The sequence below is a fragment of the Phallusia mammillata genome, chromosome 2 (assembly GCF_965637545.1).
Source record: "Phallusia mammillata chromosome 2, kaPhaMamm4.hap1.1, whole genome shotgun sequence".
Classification (NCBI taxonomy): Eukaryota; Metazoa; Chordata; class Ascidiacea; order Phlebobranchia; family Ascidiidae; genus Phallusia; species Phallusia mammillata.
Window position 1 is genome coordinate 1,003,351 of NC_137253.1, and position 19,203 is coordinate 1,022,553.

The 19,203-nt window shown below is 35.1% G+C and overlaps 2 protein-coding genes across 2 annotated transcripts; one reads left to right on the forward strand and one right to left on the reverse strand.

Annotated features, from left to right (window-relative positions):
* The first annotated feature begins 70 nt into the window (after window positions 1–70).
* On the forward strand, window positions 71–10,832 carry LOC145213908 (uncharacterized). The gene is made up of 16 exons (XM_080082315.1): window positions 71–125; window positions 674–783; window positions 993–1,031; window positions 1,247–1,410; window positions 1,841–1,965; window positions 2,311–2,397; window positions 2,584–3,015; window positions 3,438–3,684; window positions 4,218–4,328; window positions 4,588–4,669; window positions 5,014–5,130; window positions 5,431–5,531; window positions 5,857–5,986; window positions 7,055–7,241; window positions 7,584–7,729; window positions 9,687–10,832. The coding sequence occupies exons 2-16, from the start codon at window positions 688–690 to the stop codon at window positions 9,870–9,872; spliced, it is 2,250 nt and encodes a 749-aa protein (XP_079938441.1). The 5' UTR covers window positions 71–125; window positions 674–687; the 3' UTR covers window positions 9,873–10,832.
* On the reverse strand, window positions 10,776–19,144 carry LOC145213909 (uncharacterized). The gene is made up of 14 exons (XM_080082316.1): window positions 19,053–19,144; window positions 18,443–18,763; window positions 17,919–18,116; window positions 16,970–17,112; window positions 16,523–16,652; window positions 16,027–16,149; window positions 15,538–15,617; window positions 14,063–14,330; window positions 13,911–13,943; window positions 13,222–13,269; window positions 13,108–13,154; window positions 12,988–13,051; window positions 12,600–12,640; window positions 10,776–11,985 (listed from the first exon to the last, which is right to left on the reverse strand). The coding sequence occupies exons 1-14, from the start codon at window positions 19,108–19,110 to the stop codon at window positions 11,911–11,913; spliced, it is 1,629 nt and encodes a 542-aa protein (XP_079938442.1). The 5' UTR covers window positions 19,111–19,144; the 3' UTR covers window positions 10,776–11,910.
* Window positions 19,145–19,203: the final 59 nt, after the last annotated feature.

Genomic DNA, 19,203 nt, shown 5'->3' on the forward strand with positions numbered 1-19,203 from the left:
AAAGTTCACAATGCGGCAGTTTGTGGCAGAATGTCAGGTTGGTTTTGTTTTAGTTTTAGTGAAATCGTCTGCCAAGCAGCAGAAGACATATATTTTCCTGTGTCGCCGAAATTTAGTGGTTTAAAGTATGTTCTGAACTGTTTTATTGATGCTAGAAATAGTTTAAAACGAACGATGGCCGTTATTAGAATATTGCTTTGTGACAAAAACTTCATACGGAAGCAGCACAATAAGGCGCCATACGGTTTTTGCAAGTCAATATGTTATTTATGAAACTGTTGACACGTTCCGCAAATAGCATATAAACTTTTGTTTAGAGTAAAATGCTTTTATTAAATTACTGCTGACGGCACTTGACTAACGCTGCTGTTGTCATAGATATAATTACAAAAAATATGAAAATATTTATGCTGTTGTCTTTTGTTAAAATTGTGTTTTTGGTATTAGTTTTTTTTCCTATTAAAGATGTACTAAATTGTTTTAATGTCACATTTATCTGCAAATTACTGTAAAAGACTTTCACTTTAAAAACGGACAATATAATATACAACTGCAATTAACCTGAATTATTTATTCCAGATTTTCACCTAATTCAGACAAGTTGTTTGGTTCAAATGGGCCCGGATTACCCGAGGTTTGCTGCATATATTTTATAATTTGTTTTTTTGCTTAGAGTTAGTTGTAAAAATGGCTTTACCTCTGAAACGAAGTTCACGAACAATTAAAGTCACGCAACGACTGGCAGATAGCAAAAAGCAGGAGGAGAGTTTCAAACGGAGAGGGGCAAGTTTTCATTATTTGTGTAAACATGTGCACGCTCAGAACTTTGTTTCATTTTTGTGCCTGTCATTTTGTAGCATGTATTTGATGATAACTGTAATTGTTCGGTGGGAAACGTATTAACATCAGTTGTACATAACATGTGCAGTGTACATTTATTGGTCCACACATTTTGTAAAATCAACAAACAAACATTTAACTTTCTGTTACAGACTTCATCTGATGGCTCACAAAAAGAAACTCTTGCTCAGGTGAATGAGTTGTGCTTATTTTTTGTTCTGTTGTGCTTGGAACTAAGTTGCGACAAAGACTTGATTTACAGTCAAAATAGGATAATTATGTGGAACATGCAAGCTTGCAAATGTACTTAAACACGCAGGAGCAGCAAACAAATTTTGCTTTTTATGATTCATATTTATTTAGCAAAATCTTTGTGGTTTTCATTCAACTAAATTTCTGTATTTAGGCGTTAAAGCGAAAACGTGAAAGTGTTGTTAATGTTTTGGACAAAATTGAATTTGAAAAAAGAGATGAATACTCATTGAAAGAACTCCGCATCATGGATGGACCGACACTGCTTCGGTTGTTTGCTATCAAATCAACAATGAAAGACGAGACTGTTGCTTACAGGTCTGTGTTCAGTAAAAAGATGGATAATTTTTCTGATCTTCGTAATTTTTACTGGTTTATCAGATGACCGATTTGTAAGTTTAAGCAATAATCTGCCTAGCACAATTCTTCCAATCTATTGTTGTAAAGGACTTTTTTGTGTAAAAACTGAATGTGAAAATTTTATAAAAGAAGTCTTACACAAGCATATGTGAGATTTTGGATTGAACGCAGCAATTCCATGCAGGCACTGTGCTTAATATAAAGAATTTGTGTTATTTGTTTACATTTTAACTACTAAAACGTTTGTCAGTTATCAAGGATTTTAACTCCTAAAAAGTTTATGACTTTCATAACTTTTAAATGCCAAGTTTCGGTCCTAATCAGTTTTATGGAAATAATCCCACTTCCAGCTGTTTGAAACATCAATTTGTTATATATATTTTTTCAGATGCCAATTCTCGCCCAAAATTTGTGAAAAAATGTTTTACAAACCCAATGAGAAATCCAATTATCGTCTGATGTGCGGACATCTGCTTGAACATGTTTTGATGCATGCAAAAAAATCTCTACGAAGTTAGTAAACTGAGTTTCATATGTTTCATAAAATTGTATTTAGCACAATGTGACAAGTGCAGTTTACCAAACCCCACATGTTGCCACATGTTAGGCAGTTTTAATGGACAGAAATATACTTTATTTTAAAATTGTAATTTTGAACACTTTTGAATCCGCTGATGGCTAGTGCTATTTGGGTTGGGTGAGGGTTTGTAATTGAAATAACACTGCAATCTGGCCTCATTTGCCGTTGTTGGGACTTATATTTCACATTCCACAAACTATGTAGTATCATGTGGTACCATGCAGGATTTCGTACCACCCATTTCCAACCACTGATCTGTTATATATTTGTTTCTGCAGACCCTTCATTTTATACCAAAAAGAGATATTTTCCTTGCAACGTTGAAAGACAAGAGAGCAGTCATTCGCCACCGTCCACATATCAAAGTATGTAATTAAACCAGTTTTACATCATTATAGGATTTATGTTTAAACATAGTACACCTGCTTGGTTTATAACCATTTTAAAAAAATAACATTGTCTCAAAGTGATAAGTGAACGCAATATATTGAACTACCCTTATTATCACTATTAAAAACATTGCATGCTCTATATTACCACCTTGTGTTCAGCACTGTTGACGAAACAACATGTAGTCGAACACAGTCCCAACAAAATAATGGTGATAAAAGAAGAACCTGCATTGACAATTGGTGGCTTCCCGACCACAGAGGTGGAGGAACTATTCGTTTCACCCGATGCAAAAGAAGCGTTATTCTCCGCTATCGCTCTGCGTCCCATGAAAGAGGAAGTCAGCAGTTCAAGGAAGAAAAAACGGATTAATACAAGACTGAACCGGAAGAAAGTTACTGCCGAGAAAAAGGAGTCGATCGAACAACGGAGACAAAAGCAGTTGTTGAAGCGATTTCGTAACCAGCCGACCGTGGTGATCGAGGATATTGCAGCTCAACACAGGAACTTAAACTCAAGTGTAAATGTGACAGATTTTCTCTCAACCTCGCACCAGGAAAATAACTCTGACTGTGCAAGTGATTTTTCAGCAGGTGTGTTGAGGGTTATATGTAGAGATGCACAGAATTGGCCTAATTTAGGTTCGGCCAGAATTAAATGTTCAGCAGTTTGCCGAATAAAGTCGTAAGCTACCTTTTTGCCTGGTTTTTCTACCAGGCGGACTCTACTAGGTGTTATGCCACAGAATAGTTGTGTTTCATTAGAGTTTAAAAAATAATGTTTTTTTATGGTAAAAAAAAAAAAATTACGGTACCTTTTAGACAGAATAGACACGTTTTAAAATTTTTGTTCTTAAAAAATCAGTTTCAGTCAAATTGCAACAAATTATATACAGTCCCCCTGAATGTGTTTATGTTACAGTACGCTATATCCATGAATAGGTTTGACTGTAATTAATGCATCAGTGAAGGTGTTCTAAGTTGAAAAATTGTATTGTTTATTTTCCACAATGCAGATTCGACAGATAGCGAGGATCAACCCTCCATGGTTTTGTCTCGGAACAAAAGTCTTCTCGCTTCACTTCCTCCGACCAAACAGAAATTGAATCGGCCTTCGTATTCTCGGATGAAAACTGTACCGAGCATTTTGCGGCGACCACGAAAATCGACAAACACTGCGCTGTTGACTTCCACCGACCCAATATCGAACATAAAGATCGAAAGCTACAAATCGTTAGCTGCAGGAGAGGATAATGATCAAGGGTGAGTTGCTTCTGAGTGAAAATAATTTTGTGTAGGGAAATTGTCTAAAAAGAGGGTTACAAATTGTTATTTAATTGGCTGGGCCAAAACTGCAAAAGTTCTGTTTGGTCAAGCACCGGGCAACTCACATTAACGCATGGCGCTGGGATCACAAACATTCCCAATTCCATGCCAGTTTTGTAGCTTGCCAAATCTGAGTGGTACAGGCCCCAGACATACAGGTTTTCCACCATCTGACACATTTGATAAAAGCAATCATTGAAAACCCTTTCGAACACTAGTTCCGCATGTTAGCACGGCATGAACATGCAAAATTAATGCTCAGTCAGTTTGTGCAACTGCTCAGCCGAGCACCGAGCATCACTGTTTTACCAAAAATATATATACTTGGGTTCTTGGCTCTTGCACGGCTCAGCCCATCCCTATTATTTAATAAACTTACAACCATTGTAAATCAGTTTGCATCTTTTAACTCGATAATCTTCTACTTCAAGGAGTACAGTTATATGAAATTGCAATAAATCGTTTTCCAGGTTTATAAACGTCGTCGACACTGACACAGAGAAATCAGATGAAAGTGGATCGGATGTAGAAGCTGAAGAAGAAGAAGTGGAAAACTCAAATTCCTCGTCCGACATCGCAAGGTAAACAGATCTGGTTTAATAAAAACCTGCCAACTAACTTCTTATTTTTATATAATTCAGAATACCTTTAATTTGTTTTATTTATAGCATTAAATTTTAAACAGTCTTTTCCAATTTCAATATAGTCAACAAAATTAGGTTTAAATGCCATATTTACCTTAAAAACCTTAACTAACCACTCATGTTGTGTTGTGAAGAATCTAAAAAAAATTACCAAAAGTAGATGTGTCAGCATTTTATATCTTCGTTTTGTTTTTAGTGACAGTTCCGTTTGGAATTCTGACAGGGAGGACGAACCAACTATGGGGGTTCCCCAGATCCGAAAAGCCCCGAGAAAACAGGTTTGTTAAAAATGTCCTTGTTGATGTTGCATGGTGTGCCACAAAAGTGTTTCACAAAAAAAAAACGAAACACACAAAGACAGAAAAGGGGAATTTAACAGTTGGATTTTATTGAACGACGCAGTTGGTTTTTAGCAAGATATTTACATAAGTACATTAAAAAAGTATTGCATGCAAAAAATCATTGTAAAAGCATTAAAGTTATGAGTTTCAAAAGTAAACTTGTCAGTTTAGTTTCTGATTTGCTATGTATATTATATATATGTATGTTATGTCACAATACCTCGGCAAGCATCCATGGCAAGTAGAACAAAAATGTGCTTTATTGATTCTGTTTGTTTCAGAAACTGGTTGCAGTTGAAGAGGATGAGCCGGAGGAAAAGGTCGGACAAGAATTATCGGGACTGGATCTGTCACGATATGCGATCAGCCATGACCATTGTTACACAGGAGATCGAAGCGTAAGTTGTTGAGTAAAAATTTGCCAACCTTTATGATTTAAAAATCACATATGGTATGCTTGTAATTACTGTCTTGCTTGGTCAAGATATTTTGGGATGTCTTATTGTGTTTTATCACTTAAAATATAAACAAAAAGGTGTTTTAACCCCTCTACAAACCATCGTAAACTTGTCGTTATCATTTAGGCTATTAAACCCTGAAAATGGATTTATGATTTAATCTGTGGTCTTTTCTTCAAGTAAAAATACTTAAAAGTTTGAAAATTATCCCCATTTTAATTTGTTATTCACCTCGCACAGTACGTTGTTGGATCGTGCACCATCGAGAAAAATGCAGCGAAAGGTTTAAGTAGCAGCAAATTCCTCGACATGATTTCAAAAGAAAACCGAGATTTGGCAAAGTAAGTTAAAAATGTGGTTGTTCGAAATCGGACAAAACTTGTTTGTGAATTAATTCCCAATGTCCAGTTGCAAGTTGAGTTTATTTCGCTTGATAATAGAAAACATAGCGACACAATTGCACTGAAACAATCACCAAACCGGCTGCGCAATCTTTAAACGTTAAGTATGGAATTATAACATAACTGTCTTTTCTATATTTTTTGTTGTATTTGACCAGGTTTTCTGCAAAAAAATTGATCTAATTGATGATACCTTATAGGGCGAAACAGTGTGCACTGTCTGCAGCTTATCATTAATTACTATAATTTTACCAACTTTGCACAGAAAAAGCAACGTGAAAGCGAAGGAAGTGATCAGAGTTCTTACTAAAAGTCAAGTTCGTTACAACAATGAATACCGACTACAGGGGCCAAGTAGTAAGAAGATCGAAACATCCGAGGACCCAAAAATTAAGGTGAGCATTTGTTGTGTAATGTAATCCGCAAACTTGGCTGGCAAAATTTTCCCCTAAACAAGTTGATAAGCAAGTTCCTATAGATTGTACAGACCTCAAAATTACTGGCTTTTCCCCCACTAATGCATTTAAAAACAGTGATTTTTGTTTCTGGATACCCTTTCTAGCACTAGTTTTGTATGCTAGCAGGGCATGAATATGCAAGTTTAAATGCTCGGGTCAGTTTGTGCAACCGCTCGGCCCAACACCGAGCGTAAAAATAGTGATGCTCGGTACCGATTACTCGGGTTCTGGCTCAGCTCGGCCAATCCCTATTAATTAATGCTACTCAATTCCATCAAAAACTAAGGCACCTTGTTTTATGTGCTGATGTGAAGATACAACACAGCTCATATTGCAAACTGCCAACAATACATTTGTATCTCGCACTTTTGCAATACAGAGGTTATTGTGTTGCAATGCTTGAATACAACATACATAGTCAGGTTTTTGGTTTGCTCTCAAACCTTCAAAAGACCTGGCGTTTTAAAAATATTCAAAATTACTTGATCTTATTTGATCGGATCATATGATCTGACATGATATGAAAACTTCACATGAGCTCATGCCATGATATGAAAGGAGAAATGATGAATTGTGAACGGATAAATGACATCTGCATGATATCAATTTGTCACAGCGATATTCTGATCTCCACCAAATATTTTCAATGTTTTATTTCCATGACAACAGTTAGTAGCCTCACATCCCTAATACAACCGACGTGTCTTGTGTTTTGGGCTTTTGCTGTTTCTGTGATATTATTTTCTTGTAACCCACAATATATCCACAGGAGGGAGCATTTTGTTTTAGGCTTTGTGCTTAATTCAGTGCGCTTAATGCGTATACAGACATAAAAAACCTTGGTCAGGATTTGTCCTGGGAGCGTCCTGAGTTCAAACCCCAGGAAATAAATGTATTTGGCTCGACAAGGCAAAATGATGATTAAACAACTGCCGTAAACACATGCCGTTTACGGTGGATTAACTGCAAGCAACTCGTAAAGTTTCTTCAACATTCTTTTATCAGGCAAGAGCGCTCAAATTGATTTCTGAGTTACGTCATCGAAAGCCGAAAGAGGTTATGGTGTGTACGGAGCGTATCGTCAGCGACGGACAGTCGTCGTTTATCGTGCAAGATTTCTACTCGTGTGAGATCTGTGGAAAAAGATTCACTGCTCCGAACTCATTATATGGACATTATCGTGGGCATGCAGGTAACAATGTTAATGTGAACTGTGCTTTGTGCATCCATTGATTTGTGATGAGTTGGCCACAAACTGCAATTAAAACAAGTCTATATTCAAACCATCTGAATATTGCATTTAGTCTATTGTGAAAGTGATTTTAAAAACTTGTTCGAAAAACATGTAAAAAAAAACATTTTTATGCTGCACTTTTTAATTGTGTTAAAAAAAACCTGTATTAATAACTAAGTGATTTCACACAGTTTTTAAATAAAATCTAGTAAAATGTTCTCAAAAATTTAACAGAAACCTGACTTTAGACACTAACTAGTTTGTTTTGGTTGTATTTTAACATTCTTGTTTTGTGATCAGGTATCAAACCGTTTCGATGTGATGTTTGTGGCAAAACATTTACGAGATCCCACAGTTTAAGCTACCACGCTATGATTCACACCAACAGTGCAAGGTTCGAATGTCAGTATTGCAAGCGGAGGTTCCGTCATCCCACTCACTACAAGGTAAATTTGTGTTGTTGTGACATTAAGTTACTCATAAAGTTCCCTGTTTGTCTCTTAACAGTAACATGAGCAAGTTTTCAAAACTCACAAATAAATTAAAATGATTACTTTAAAGTTTATGCAGTTAATATGTAGAAACAATTATACCCACAAATTTTTTGGCAAACGCACATAGATTTAGGTAGGTTAGCAATACTACTTTTAATTTGGGTAATGCAAATAAACATTTTGATTTTGGTTCATTATAATTAAGAATGTGACCCACTTCACCAGTTAGAAAAGTTCATTTGCATACCAGGAATCCAGATGTACTTTATGATGAAATAAACAGTAAGATGATTTGTAGTGTAGAAAAAATGACAAGTGAGCCATGTGTTATAGAATTAGTGATGGGACGATACCAGGTTTTGAAGCGAGTACCGAGTATGAGTACCACATGTATATACCTTCAATACTGATTACCAAGTACTTAAGTGTAGTGTTGTACTTAGTTGTATATCACTGGCTAATTTATCTGCCATGGCCGGGGTTCAGGCACGCACACACGCATGCAGAAAAATGTAATCTCCACGTGATAGCAAAAAAAATATACGTAACCTGGTGGAACTTCTTCCCGATTTTGTGCTGTCCGAAGCAAATATTGGCAAAAAGTTGCCCGTATTCTTATGGTGTAAATCGGCCTTCGGTACTCGCACGTTGGTATCGAAAACTGAGACAAAATATTTCGATACCACTGAAATTGGTCGACACCATCGATACCGCGTACTGGGTACTCGACCCCATCACTATATAGAATGGATGTATAAAGTCCTCAACATAAGAATATTGTTGAAGTCATCAAACACTTTGCCACTCAACTAAGCTACTTAACCAGGGCTACAGGATTTGTTGTAAACCACTTTGTTAAAGTTGCCAGTTTCAACTTTTTCAAATTACACATGCTTAAATTAGTGAACAGTTTTCTTGCATCAAGGTATAAAAGTATTTCAAAAATATCAGTGTTATGGTCACAATATTCAGCAGTTAAAACAAAGTACCCAATATTTTTACTTTTTAATGGAGACAGCTGCATGGTAATACTTTACAGCAACAATTAATTGTAAATCTTAGCATTGTGTTGTGAAGGAACACATGCAGTCGCTGAAATGCAAAACTGGTCAGAAAAAAGTTGCGACAAGTTTGTCAGGAAAGAAACAGAAAAAAATATGTCGGAAATGAGGACGTGCAGAGGCTTGAAAGGAAATACCAGCAAGGCAGATGAGTTTGTATGAAATGGGGTTTCAATCTTATGTGTTATATTGGAAGACCTGAGGGAACAACAGGTAAACAGGTAAAAAGTGGAAAAATTCAGGTTTGCAAGAAAGTGATTGATTTTGAGACATCTATATTATTATGAAGCGTATTTTGGAAAAGCTTGAAGCAATCTACTTGATTCTGATCTAATTGCAAGCTGGCTTTCTAGACCAGCCCAGGGGTGTACAATCTTTGTTACTGTGGGTCCAAATACAATTTGCCAAAATTAGGTCATGAGCCATTTCACTTTGTTTCCTCTACAAGTAAAATACGCATTTGCCAGGTCGCAGGAAAATAGCACCATATTAATTTGACTTTAATTGACTTACATAATGATTATAAAAGTACATAATAATTGGACTTGTTTGCCAGTACATTTGAAATCCAACGTACAGGCATCTCTGTGGGCCGCACAACATTTGATCAAGGGCCGCAGGTTGCACACCCCAGTGCTAGACTATGTCTTGCCAAGCAGAAATACTTGATTGGAAATATTGTCTCTAATAGGCCTGGCATACTGTGATTTTTAATGTAATTACAATCTGAAGAAATCTGCTACAAATATATTGTATGTATAGAGCACAAGTTTTGTTTATGATTTTTTTGTGGCCAAATTATCAGTTGCAAAACTTTTTCCTACGAATAAACCAAATATGTTGTGCAGGAACATTTGCATCGTCACACTGGTGAGGAACCGTACCACTGCACCGATTGTCCGAGACGCTTCAAGACACGTAACACTTATCGTCGACACATGATTGCAAAACACCACAAGAAAATCACACCCATGGGCTCGGTACCTTTCCAAACACGAATTCTGCAAACCGAAACTGTCACTATGAACACTTGAGGGGGCTTTTGAGGTGCTGCGCTGGTTTGGGTTAAACTTTAATCTGTGATTTGGTTCAAATTTGCTGCTAATTTCGTTTTCAAAGTCGTAACACAAATGAACAGTCAAATGTTTGGATGTTCACTTTGAAATCAATCCACTATCAAAAACAATTTTCGATGTGACTCCTTGAAAATGAATTAAAATTTTTGAAATATTTTGTTTTTTATCGTTTGTTGTTTACCCTGAATGTCTTTAACAACTGTTCGCAGCCCATTAGGTTATGGCTTGTTAGGTTGCCATCATTTATAAACATTGGAATTATAAAAGTTTTAGTGCTTGTATGTTGCTGATATGTTTCAATTCATCTCAATATATTACCATATGTTAGTGCCAAACAGCCAACCAGCTGTGTTTTGCTTAATGTTAATTTGTAGGGTGGGCCAATCTTAGCTGTACTTCCGCAATTTGTGGCAACAAACTGTGGTTTTCAATCCAATTCCCTGTTTAAAGTTTGTGACCTTGTGCACCAATTTGAAGGTCACTTGCAAGATCAGTGGTGGTTCTCAACCTTTCGTGAAGCGTGGCTCACTTAAACTAACTTTTGGGCCTCGTGGTCCCCTTCAAGTAATCCTGTGCATTAAAAAGAAAACGGCTTTTAAGGGGTGTTTGTGGTAAACCTACTCCTGTGCCCCCCCTGGTGAGCCCATGGACCCTGGTTGAGAACCACTGTACAATATAAATATTATATTTGTTGTGTTGCTTAACAGTTGAATAAACTCAACTAATTGCACAAATGCATGAAGTCTACATTTCTGCGGATATTCCATTGGAAATTTTGTTCACACGTTGTGCGGAGTATTTGTTGAATTTTTCTCATCTTTTACTTGTGGTTGGTGCATATTGTGATGTCACAAGCATGTCTGAATCATATTTTGTTCCTTATTATTATGTCATCGTCGCATAAATGAAATCATCAAATGCGAGTGTACATCGAAAAACAGAATCAGTTTTCCACTTAAAAGAACACACATTTCCGAAAAACAAGTCATCCACAAGTAATGCTTCATGTTTAAGTGCACAGTGGGAAAATACAGTAATAAAATCTAAAAAAAAATCTTCCATAAACTACTGCAAGGGGTTTATGCAGATGATAACAGTGGACAGTGTATAAACTTCATGTCAATTGCAAAAATACCTAAAGTAGACCATGTCCAGTGGTGGGATTCAGTCTGGTCGCACCAGTTCTTTAGAACCGTCTCTCAAAATTTTATGAGATCAGCACACCGGTTAGCATTACTGGTTACTGCCAATGGACTTATCGTAACAGAACTGGCTGACAAAAAATTTGAATCCCACCACTGACCTTGCCTTTTTTTGCACCGTCACCTTGTGCTGCTACAAAATAAAAATTAAAGCAGGGTCAACTGTGGAAAGGACGTCAGCAAGTTATGTTTACATCGATGCTGCTAGGCAGGTAAAATATTCTTGTGTAAATAACAAAGTCATCACATAATTTAAGGAAAATATGAAAATATAAGAACCACGAAACTCAATAATGTTAATCGTACAGTAACGACAATTTGAAAATAAGAGATTCCACACAGATGGTTATATTCTTATGACCACTTTAAACGCTTTCCAAATAGAGTCAAAATGGACTTTTTCATGGTTTAAATTATGAGTGTTTTCAGGCAGCCTTTATATTCACTAGGCACATTTGTAGATAATTTTGGGTTACCAACTCCATATAATGGTTTTTAATTTGGCAATTTAACATGTCTGCGTCATTAATATCAGCTAGAATTATTTCTGAATCTGGGAAACCTGTGTTATACAACATTGGTGTGTTAACTGTACACTCCAATTGTGCCATTGGATGTTTAGAATGGACTGTAAAAACAAAAGCGCCAAGTATATAAAAAAGTAAAATCGCTTGAAGATTTTCACCATTTGACGTCATCAGGATAATCTTACTCCTATTCTGTACAAATTGGGGCAACCTGGAAACACAACACTCGGGCTTGGTGTGACTTGAACTAAACTTAAATATGTTGATTTATTTGGTAATGACTTCATAAGTTGCTTCCCTTTGAATCGGGGTTTCATATTCCTGACTTCTTGATGATGAGACCTGCGTTGTATGCAACCAGGTTTAACAATTAGATGCATACTATTAAGCAAACAGAATTATGTTACGATAACAGTGCCAATGTTCTGAAAACAAAATGTCGTTGTAACTTCATGCAATTAAGTTTTGCTGTGCTTGAAGTGTCAAAAATCCAATTACTGTGGTATTTATTATTTTTCCTGGATTGGAAAGTTTTGCTTAGAAAACAATGACACATTTCCTTGGCATTTACCATCTTCATTTTTTTACCATACATACTTTTAAAAGTAAACTGTACAACACCCAGGAAATATTATGACAACATTACATCTTTCAGGCACCAACAATTCAAAAACAAAATGTTATATACCTTGATGTTAAAATGTTGTGCTTGGAGTGTCAAAAATACAATTGCTGTTTTAAAATCTTATGATATAACTTACGACAATAAAACCACAACGTTCTCTTGTAGACAACTGGACCAAACCAAAAATATGCAAAAAAGCTTTGTTAAATCATATCCAAGTGTTTTGCTCAAAAAACAATATATGCGACACATTTCCTTGGCATTTATAATCCTTCATTATTCATGCAATGAGTTACCATACATACTTAAAGCATTAAATATATTTTTTTACCCGATCTTCCATCGGTGACAACTCGATATATGAATCTTCTTCTATAAAATTAAAACAAAATTCATGTATATTTCACATTCACTGACACAAGTAATAGTTATAGTTTGTTGTAGTTAAGTCAACACACCACACACATAGAGAACATAAATATTGTTCTGGGCCAGGCAGGTAAATTGAACTCTGTGCAACACTTAATGCATTTTTTTATTAAAAACATCTGATAAGAAGGATGTATGCAATAACTATAATAATATGTAATAAGTAGCAACAAAAAATTATAGGCAAATAGGCTATTGTGTTGTTAACATTGCACAAAGATTTGGTGGCATAACAGTAACACAGTTTGTATGTTTGTTTGTCTACTCAAGGAAAGTTTAAACAAACTTACTGAACTTAACCATCACATTATCCTCCATACTGATGTTTCCGTTAACTGGGATCGCTGGTTGTGGCTGTAAAAGCGAGGTGTAATTTAACACTGGGAATATTGTTTGCAAGCTAAACATACCTTAGCTTGGTTGCCTGCATTCATTGGTTCAATGTAAAATCCTTCACCTAAATAGAAGTTGTGATTTAAAGAATTTCCACTATTTTTTACTGGGGTAATTTAATTTTTGCCTACCTGATGTGTTAAGGCCGTCATTGACATTCCCGTTGCTACTGGAAACCCCTGCAACAAAAATGTCCACTAGTTCTAAAGATCATTTGCTAAAAAATGGCCTATGTGTGTGGAAGGTCATATGTTAGGGTGAAAGGGTGTTTGCAATTTTCACATTGCCGAACTATGGCTTTTTGGGGGGGTGGGAATACTGCTTTAGGTTTAGGTAGATACATGAATAAAGTGTAAGGGCTGATAAAAAAAATAGTCTTACTCTTCTCAAACAAACAAATGTTTTACATGAAACATTGAAGCATCTCAATAGATATGAGAAAATGTGGATAAGCAGGAATTATATCAAATCAGCACCAGGTGTATTGTTCGGTTTGTTAGCAACTCATTGTGCAGGATTAATTCTGTGGCAATAAAAAATTGCACAAAGGTGATGGGACCTGTGGTATAAAGACTGCATATGACATGTCATCCTTTGCAACCGTTTAATAGAACTTAATGTCCCACAACTTTTAACACCGAATAGCCCGAGAAACACATTAAAAAGTTGTCTCTGTAGTCCTGGGTAAACATGATTTAGCCTTCGTGAACAAAAAAATTCCACAACTGAAACAAAAAAACTGTGAACCATAAGACATGTTACAAACACACCTTAGGCTGTGCCCAACTTGGAATCAATTTAGCAAATACAAAGAACTTACTTTCATCAATAGTTGGCAGACATCCTAAAGTTCCTAAAGGTAAAATATGACAAGGTTTAAAGAAGAATTCTTTGAAAAAGTCTGCATTTAAACAGTGATTTAAACCAACTGTTGATTTTTAAACAATCAACTAAACAAGTAAAGTGTTTCACCTTTCGAGATGTATATATTATGATTTCTATAGCAATACATCCCAAGTGCAGTGAAAATAAAAACCGCAAACAATCCTCCAATAATTCCTCCAACAATTGCACCAACATCGGTTGACGAAGTGACAATTATTGTCGAGTTTACAGGCTGGGCTGCAGTTGTGAGGATAAAATTCGAAACAATAATGTCGACGTCAACCAATAAAGGTTCATCGGGGAAAATGTTTGATGTAACATTGAACACATAACTTCCATTGTCTTTGATGGTTACCTGTCAATGAACACATTGTTTGTCATTTAAACATATTCTTTGCTAGTGTTGTGTCCTATGGTTTTGTCATGATCTTTGTAAGACTATTACACCTTACCCCAAATGTTGCTCAGTTTTACCAAGGCAAAACAAGTGGTAGTTTAGTAACAATCCTACAGTGAAATATTAAAGCATAGCACACTTATATAATACAGCCTCTAAAAAACATAAAATGACCACATAATCTTAAGAGGTGCACTAACTGTTAATACGCACCAAACATATATTACAGTCTTAAACGATTCTACAGGGACCAAAAAATCTTAGGTAGCAAAACACAAAACAGTGCACAAACTGTTAGCGTAATACGCACTAAATGTCACAGCAACCATATTAATATGCACCAAACATTGGCAGCAACTGACTTGCCACACTAAAATATCACATTCCCAATTAGTTAATGAGAGACATGGCTTTTCAGCATGTTACTCCTAACTAACTGGAGTGATGTAAGATGGATAAAATGGCCAATATGGTCTTGGTCTTGTCACCAGCTGCACTGGTGAGACCTAATGCATTTTTTGTTTACTTATATTTAATTCGCTGTTTATTGACATATTAATCAACAAAAGACCTCTTGATTACACCTACAATTAGTTTCTATAAAATAGTTATTATTTTTGTGATAGTTTTGATCATTCCTGCTTTTACTCGAGGCAATAGATATGGTTGCACATTGACTAAACAAACACTTATAACAATAGGGGCTGAATAACAAACAAAATAGTTTGGATCCTTTGTTGCTACTATTTGTTTGGTCGAGCAAATAACAATGTATGAATATTTAATCTCTTTCCGTGAGTAAAGTTTGTGCAACCAATAATTTTTTTGACTTATCTCATTACATGCAATACACTTGCTGCTAAAAATAACAGCATTGAGCAAGAAAGGGTATTAAAATAAATATTAAAAAAAACAACTTAATATTTGAAAAGCATTTTAATGGGCAAAGAGGCATTTTTGTAAAGGTATGCATAAGTCAACACAAATGCATTTTGTGTTAGAAGTACTACAGTGACTGTAAATTCTGTTTAAATTTTTGTATGTTTTTATTAACTTGACTTATACATAACATTTAACACAAGCAGGGAGTTGAACCAAGGCAACTGTTTGTTTAGTGGAGAATTACTTCATGTCAAAAACAAACGCAGAATATGTTTGCTCTTACCAAAGATCTCACAAAGCGGAATGTTTGTTCTGGATTGTTTGATGGAATCTCTGCTGTGGCATCGTTGGTAACTTGAGAACCTAAAAATAAAAAGAAATTATTGTCAAATACTTGTTGCATATCTATGTTGAATTTATTACAAATGTACAAATGTGTTTTTTCAGGTTTAAATACTTCAAAACATATTCATGTACTTTAAGGCAAAAAAATTCATAACCATGCGTTTGCGGTAATGGGCTGCCAAGTGTTAACTCAAATACTTGTTGCATCTGTATGTTGAAAGTTGGCAAATGTTTTTTTTTGTTCAAATATTTTACATTTTCACTTCTGGGTCATAAATTTTCTGCAACTATGTTTTACATGAAGCTTTGGTGGGGAGCTTATTCCAAGTATTTATCAAACTATACATTGTCCCCTAACGTTTTCAGTCTTAATCCAGCATTATTTAGTTGATTGCAACTGAGGTCATTGCATATGTTTTCTACTGACCATTTTTAGTGATTGTCAGCGTGGAATTCGATGGGTTTACGAGATAAGAAATTATGCAGGTTCCACTTTGGCCAATTTGCCAAGAACATGTTACTCGATGGGGATTCGCTTGATATGGAGGATCTACAAAAACATAATCACATTTTGAACTGATTTAAAGTAGATTGTACACAATAGGGACATGACTTCTGTTATACGGTTAACAGAAATATTGTTGTAATAAAAACAGAAACAATATTTGATTGTTTTTGCCTGACTTATTTTTGTAATTATTGTAAGCTCTGTGTACTGTCAACATAGCATCGAAACCAATTAAAACATGGTGCCACATTATGTCATCATTCAATTCCTCAAAGTGCATTAACAATACAATAACCAGGAATGCAGGAGTCAGAAATAACCAAACCAGTACAGGAGTATCAGATTTGTTTTTGCATCAGCTTCGAACTGACTCCCACACATTATTGTCACAACAAAAGGAAGTTTTCAAACCCACATGCAACAGACAGTTGTTTCACATTCGATCTGCCAAAGGTTTTGAACATCTCTGTGTAAGGAGTCAATGCTTGGCATGAAATCTCAATTCCATTGTCTGAAGCTTTTAGAGTATGACTTAACAGTTCTCCCTGTAACATTTTGGTGGTTTTTATTAGGTCTGATCTAAAAATATGGAGAAAAAAACAAAACAAAAGCAATTTATTTAGCTCTGGTCAATAAAGAGGGTTAAATCAAGTTAAATTTCATCCACTGTAATGCCTAAAAGTCCCTAGTTCAGTACGATTTATATCAATCTTTCCATCAACTATAGAAAAAAACATAACAAATAGTTTTCGCATAAAGTTGAAACAAACAATATATATACTTTATTTTCACCAGGGAGAAACTGAACATTGTTAACAGGATTTGTTTGAAGTTTGTCTTAATGGGACAAAATTAATCTGACCTTTGGTAAAGTGAAGGTCAAATTTCCAATGTAGTAAATAGTCTTGTTTCCAATCGGAATGATGTTGGTGTACAAACAATTTGCTGTTAAAATTCCGCCAGCAACTAAAAAGTTTGGGCCTATAGTGATCGTTGAGTTTGGGGCTGTGAATATATATAAAACAAAAAAAGTAAATTTAATTGAAGTAAATAGTAAAACATTATATTTGATAAATATGTTAGACAAAGTTGTCGAAATATTATGTTTTTACAAATTTATTTTCGTCACTTTCTTGTGAGAATGTTTAAAACCATGAACTAAGTACCGATACTGTTCTGCTTACATGTGTAACACCTTATTGTTAGTTTAGGTAGCATCTCAGGAAAATAACATTCTAAATAATTGATGATATTCATGATAAACTTATAATTATTGGATAACCAGGTATTATTTATACACCACAGGTGCGATATTAACAAAGCTGTTATCTTGGTGAACAGACATAAGGGGTCAATTGACTGAAAAAGATGAAGTAAAAACAGATGACCAAACTTTAAACAGAACAGCTCAGTGTCATCTTGTGTGTCACATGACAGAGCTACCTGACCCAGTTCATCACTGATTCATCTGTTGTTTGTCGTAAACAAATATAGATAACACCATCTGGGGTTTGTGTAGTTACCAGAAAATCACCACATTTTTTTACATTTTTATGAATACTGTTGGTCTTGAAAGGAATTCTTGTATTTAGACACACACTTGTTACATTTTTTCATTATTTTTTAACCTTAAACACAACAAATAATTAGCAATTTTCATTCCAGAAGCAAGGGTGAAAAAAATACTTCAACTATTCACAATATTGATCTCCTAAAAATTGTGTTGTCTTTGTTGTGTCAGAATGAAGTATTTAGAACTAAGTGAGAAAATATATATTTCAAGAATCCATATAAAAATTCGAATCTTCCACCTTGCCAGCATTGCAGGTCTTGTTGCCCCGCCCATGACGTGTTTGATTGACAGGTGGTCTTGTTATTTATTAGCTGAGTTGAATTAGAGTAGAAAAGTTTTGCATCCGGAGCAGAACAGCCAAACTCCCCAACACCGTTGAAAACCGGATTCGATGGATGGACAAGCACTCCAACAGAACTGACTTCACTATTGCAATCTGTTATGAAACATTTTTTTAATAAAATATTTGGTGGCTGTGTTTGGAAATGAAAATAATTTTCCCATAAGCATAAAGCAAAATTCTTTTCAACTAGAATTTATTCTTAAAAAAAAAGGAACTCCAGCTTTTATTTTATTAAAAATGTCAGAAAGCTTTGCATTTTTGAACTTCTAGATTCCAACCCAAACTACAGTGCAAAAGATACTTGGTATATTATGTATTTTTTTTAGTTTAAACTTTGTTTTGGAAGGAAGTAGCATAAAAATCATTATTTCAATTTGCTGTTTGAAATTCTCAAACTGGGCATCTATTCAAACACGAACCTGCCACAGTCAGTGTGATGTTCGTGCACGTCCAGAAATCTCGAAGTACAATTTTCGAAGCGTTTAGAGATTTTGCCAGAGGTGTTGTTGCTGAAATATTGAGAGTTAGTATTTCAGATGAGTAATAACACCCAACTGAAAAAACTGATTCAGTTTTAATGCTGCAATTCGCAGGAATGAAAACAAATGTCGCTGTTGTTGGACCAGAGGGTTCAGATATTTCCAACACTAAGGAAGATGAATTCCCTGCATACATCTGAAATGTGTAGAGCAGTCCTGTGTACTGATTTGCCCAAGTGGAATGGACTTCAGTGCAGTTTCCTAAAAAAAGTATGAGAAAAACTAACACCACAATATTTTGAAGAAGGAAGTTTAACCCTCAAAAAAATAAAAACTCCAGCATTATTTTATTCCAAGCCATAAAGTTGAAATCGGTAAAGTTTTGATGAAATATAGTTTTTTATTGAATCAAACAGACACAAAAATAGATGGCAGTTTTATCTACATTTTTATTGGCAATATTGAATTATATTAAGTGATGTTGCCTTTTTATTTTTTACTTTAATTCCAGTTTAAGCTGGAGACTCAACAATTTTGTAAAAGCAGTCACCTTCAGCATTTCTCATTAATCCGGCAAACAGGAAAACCACTAAAGTTGCCTTCCACATTTTGTGACAACATCAATCCCCTAAAACTTAAAAAAATATCTATGTAACAAAGAAATGAATAAATGTAAAGCACCAATTCGCAAGATATTTTTC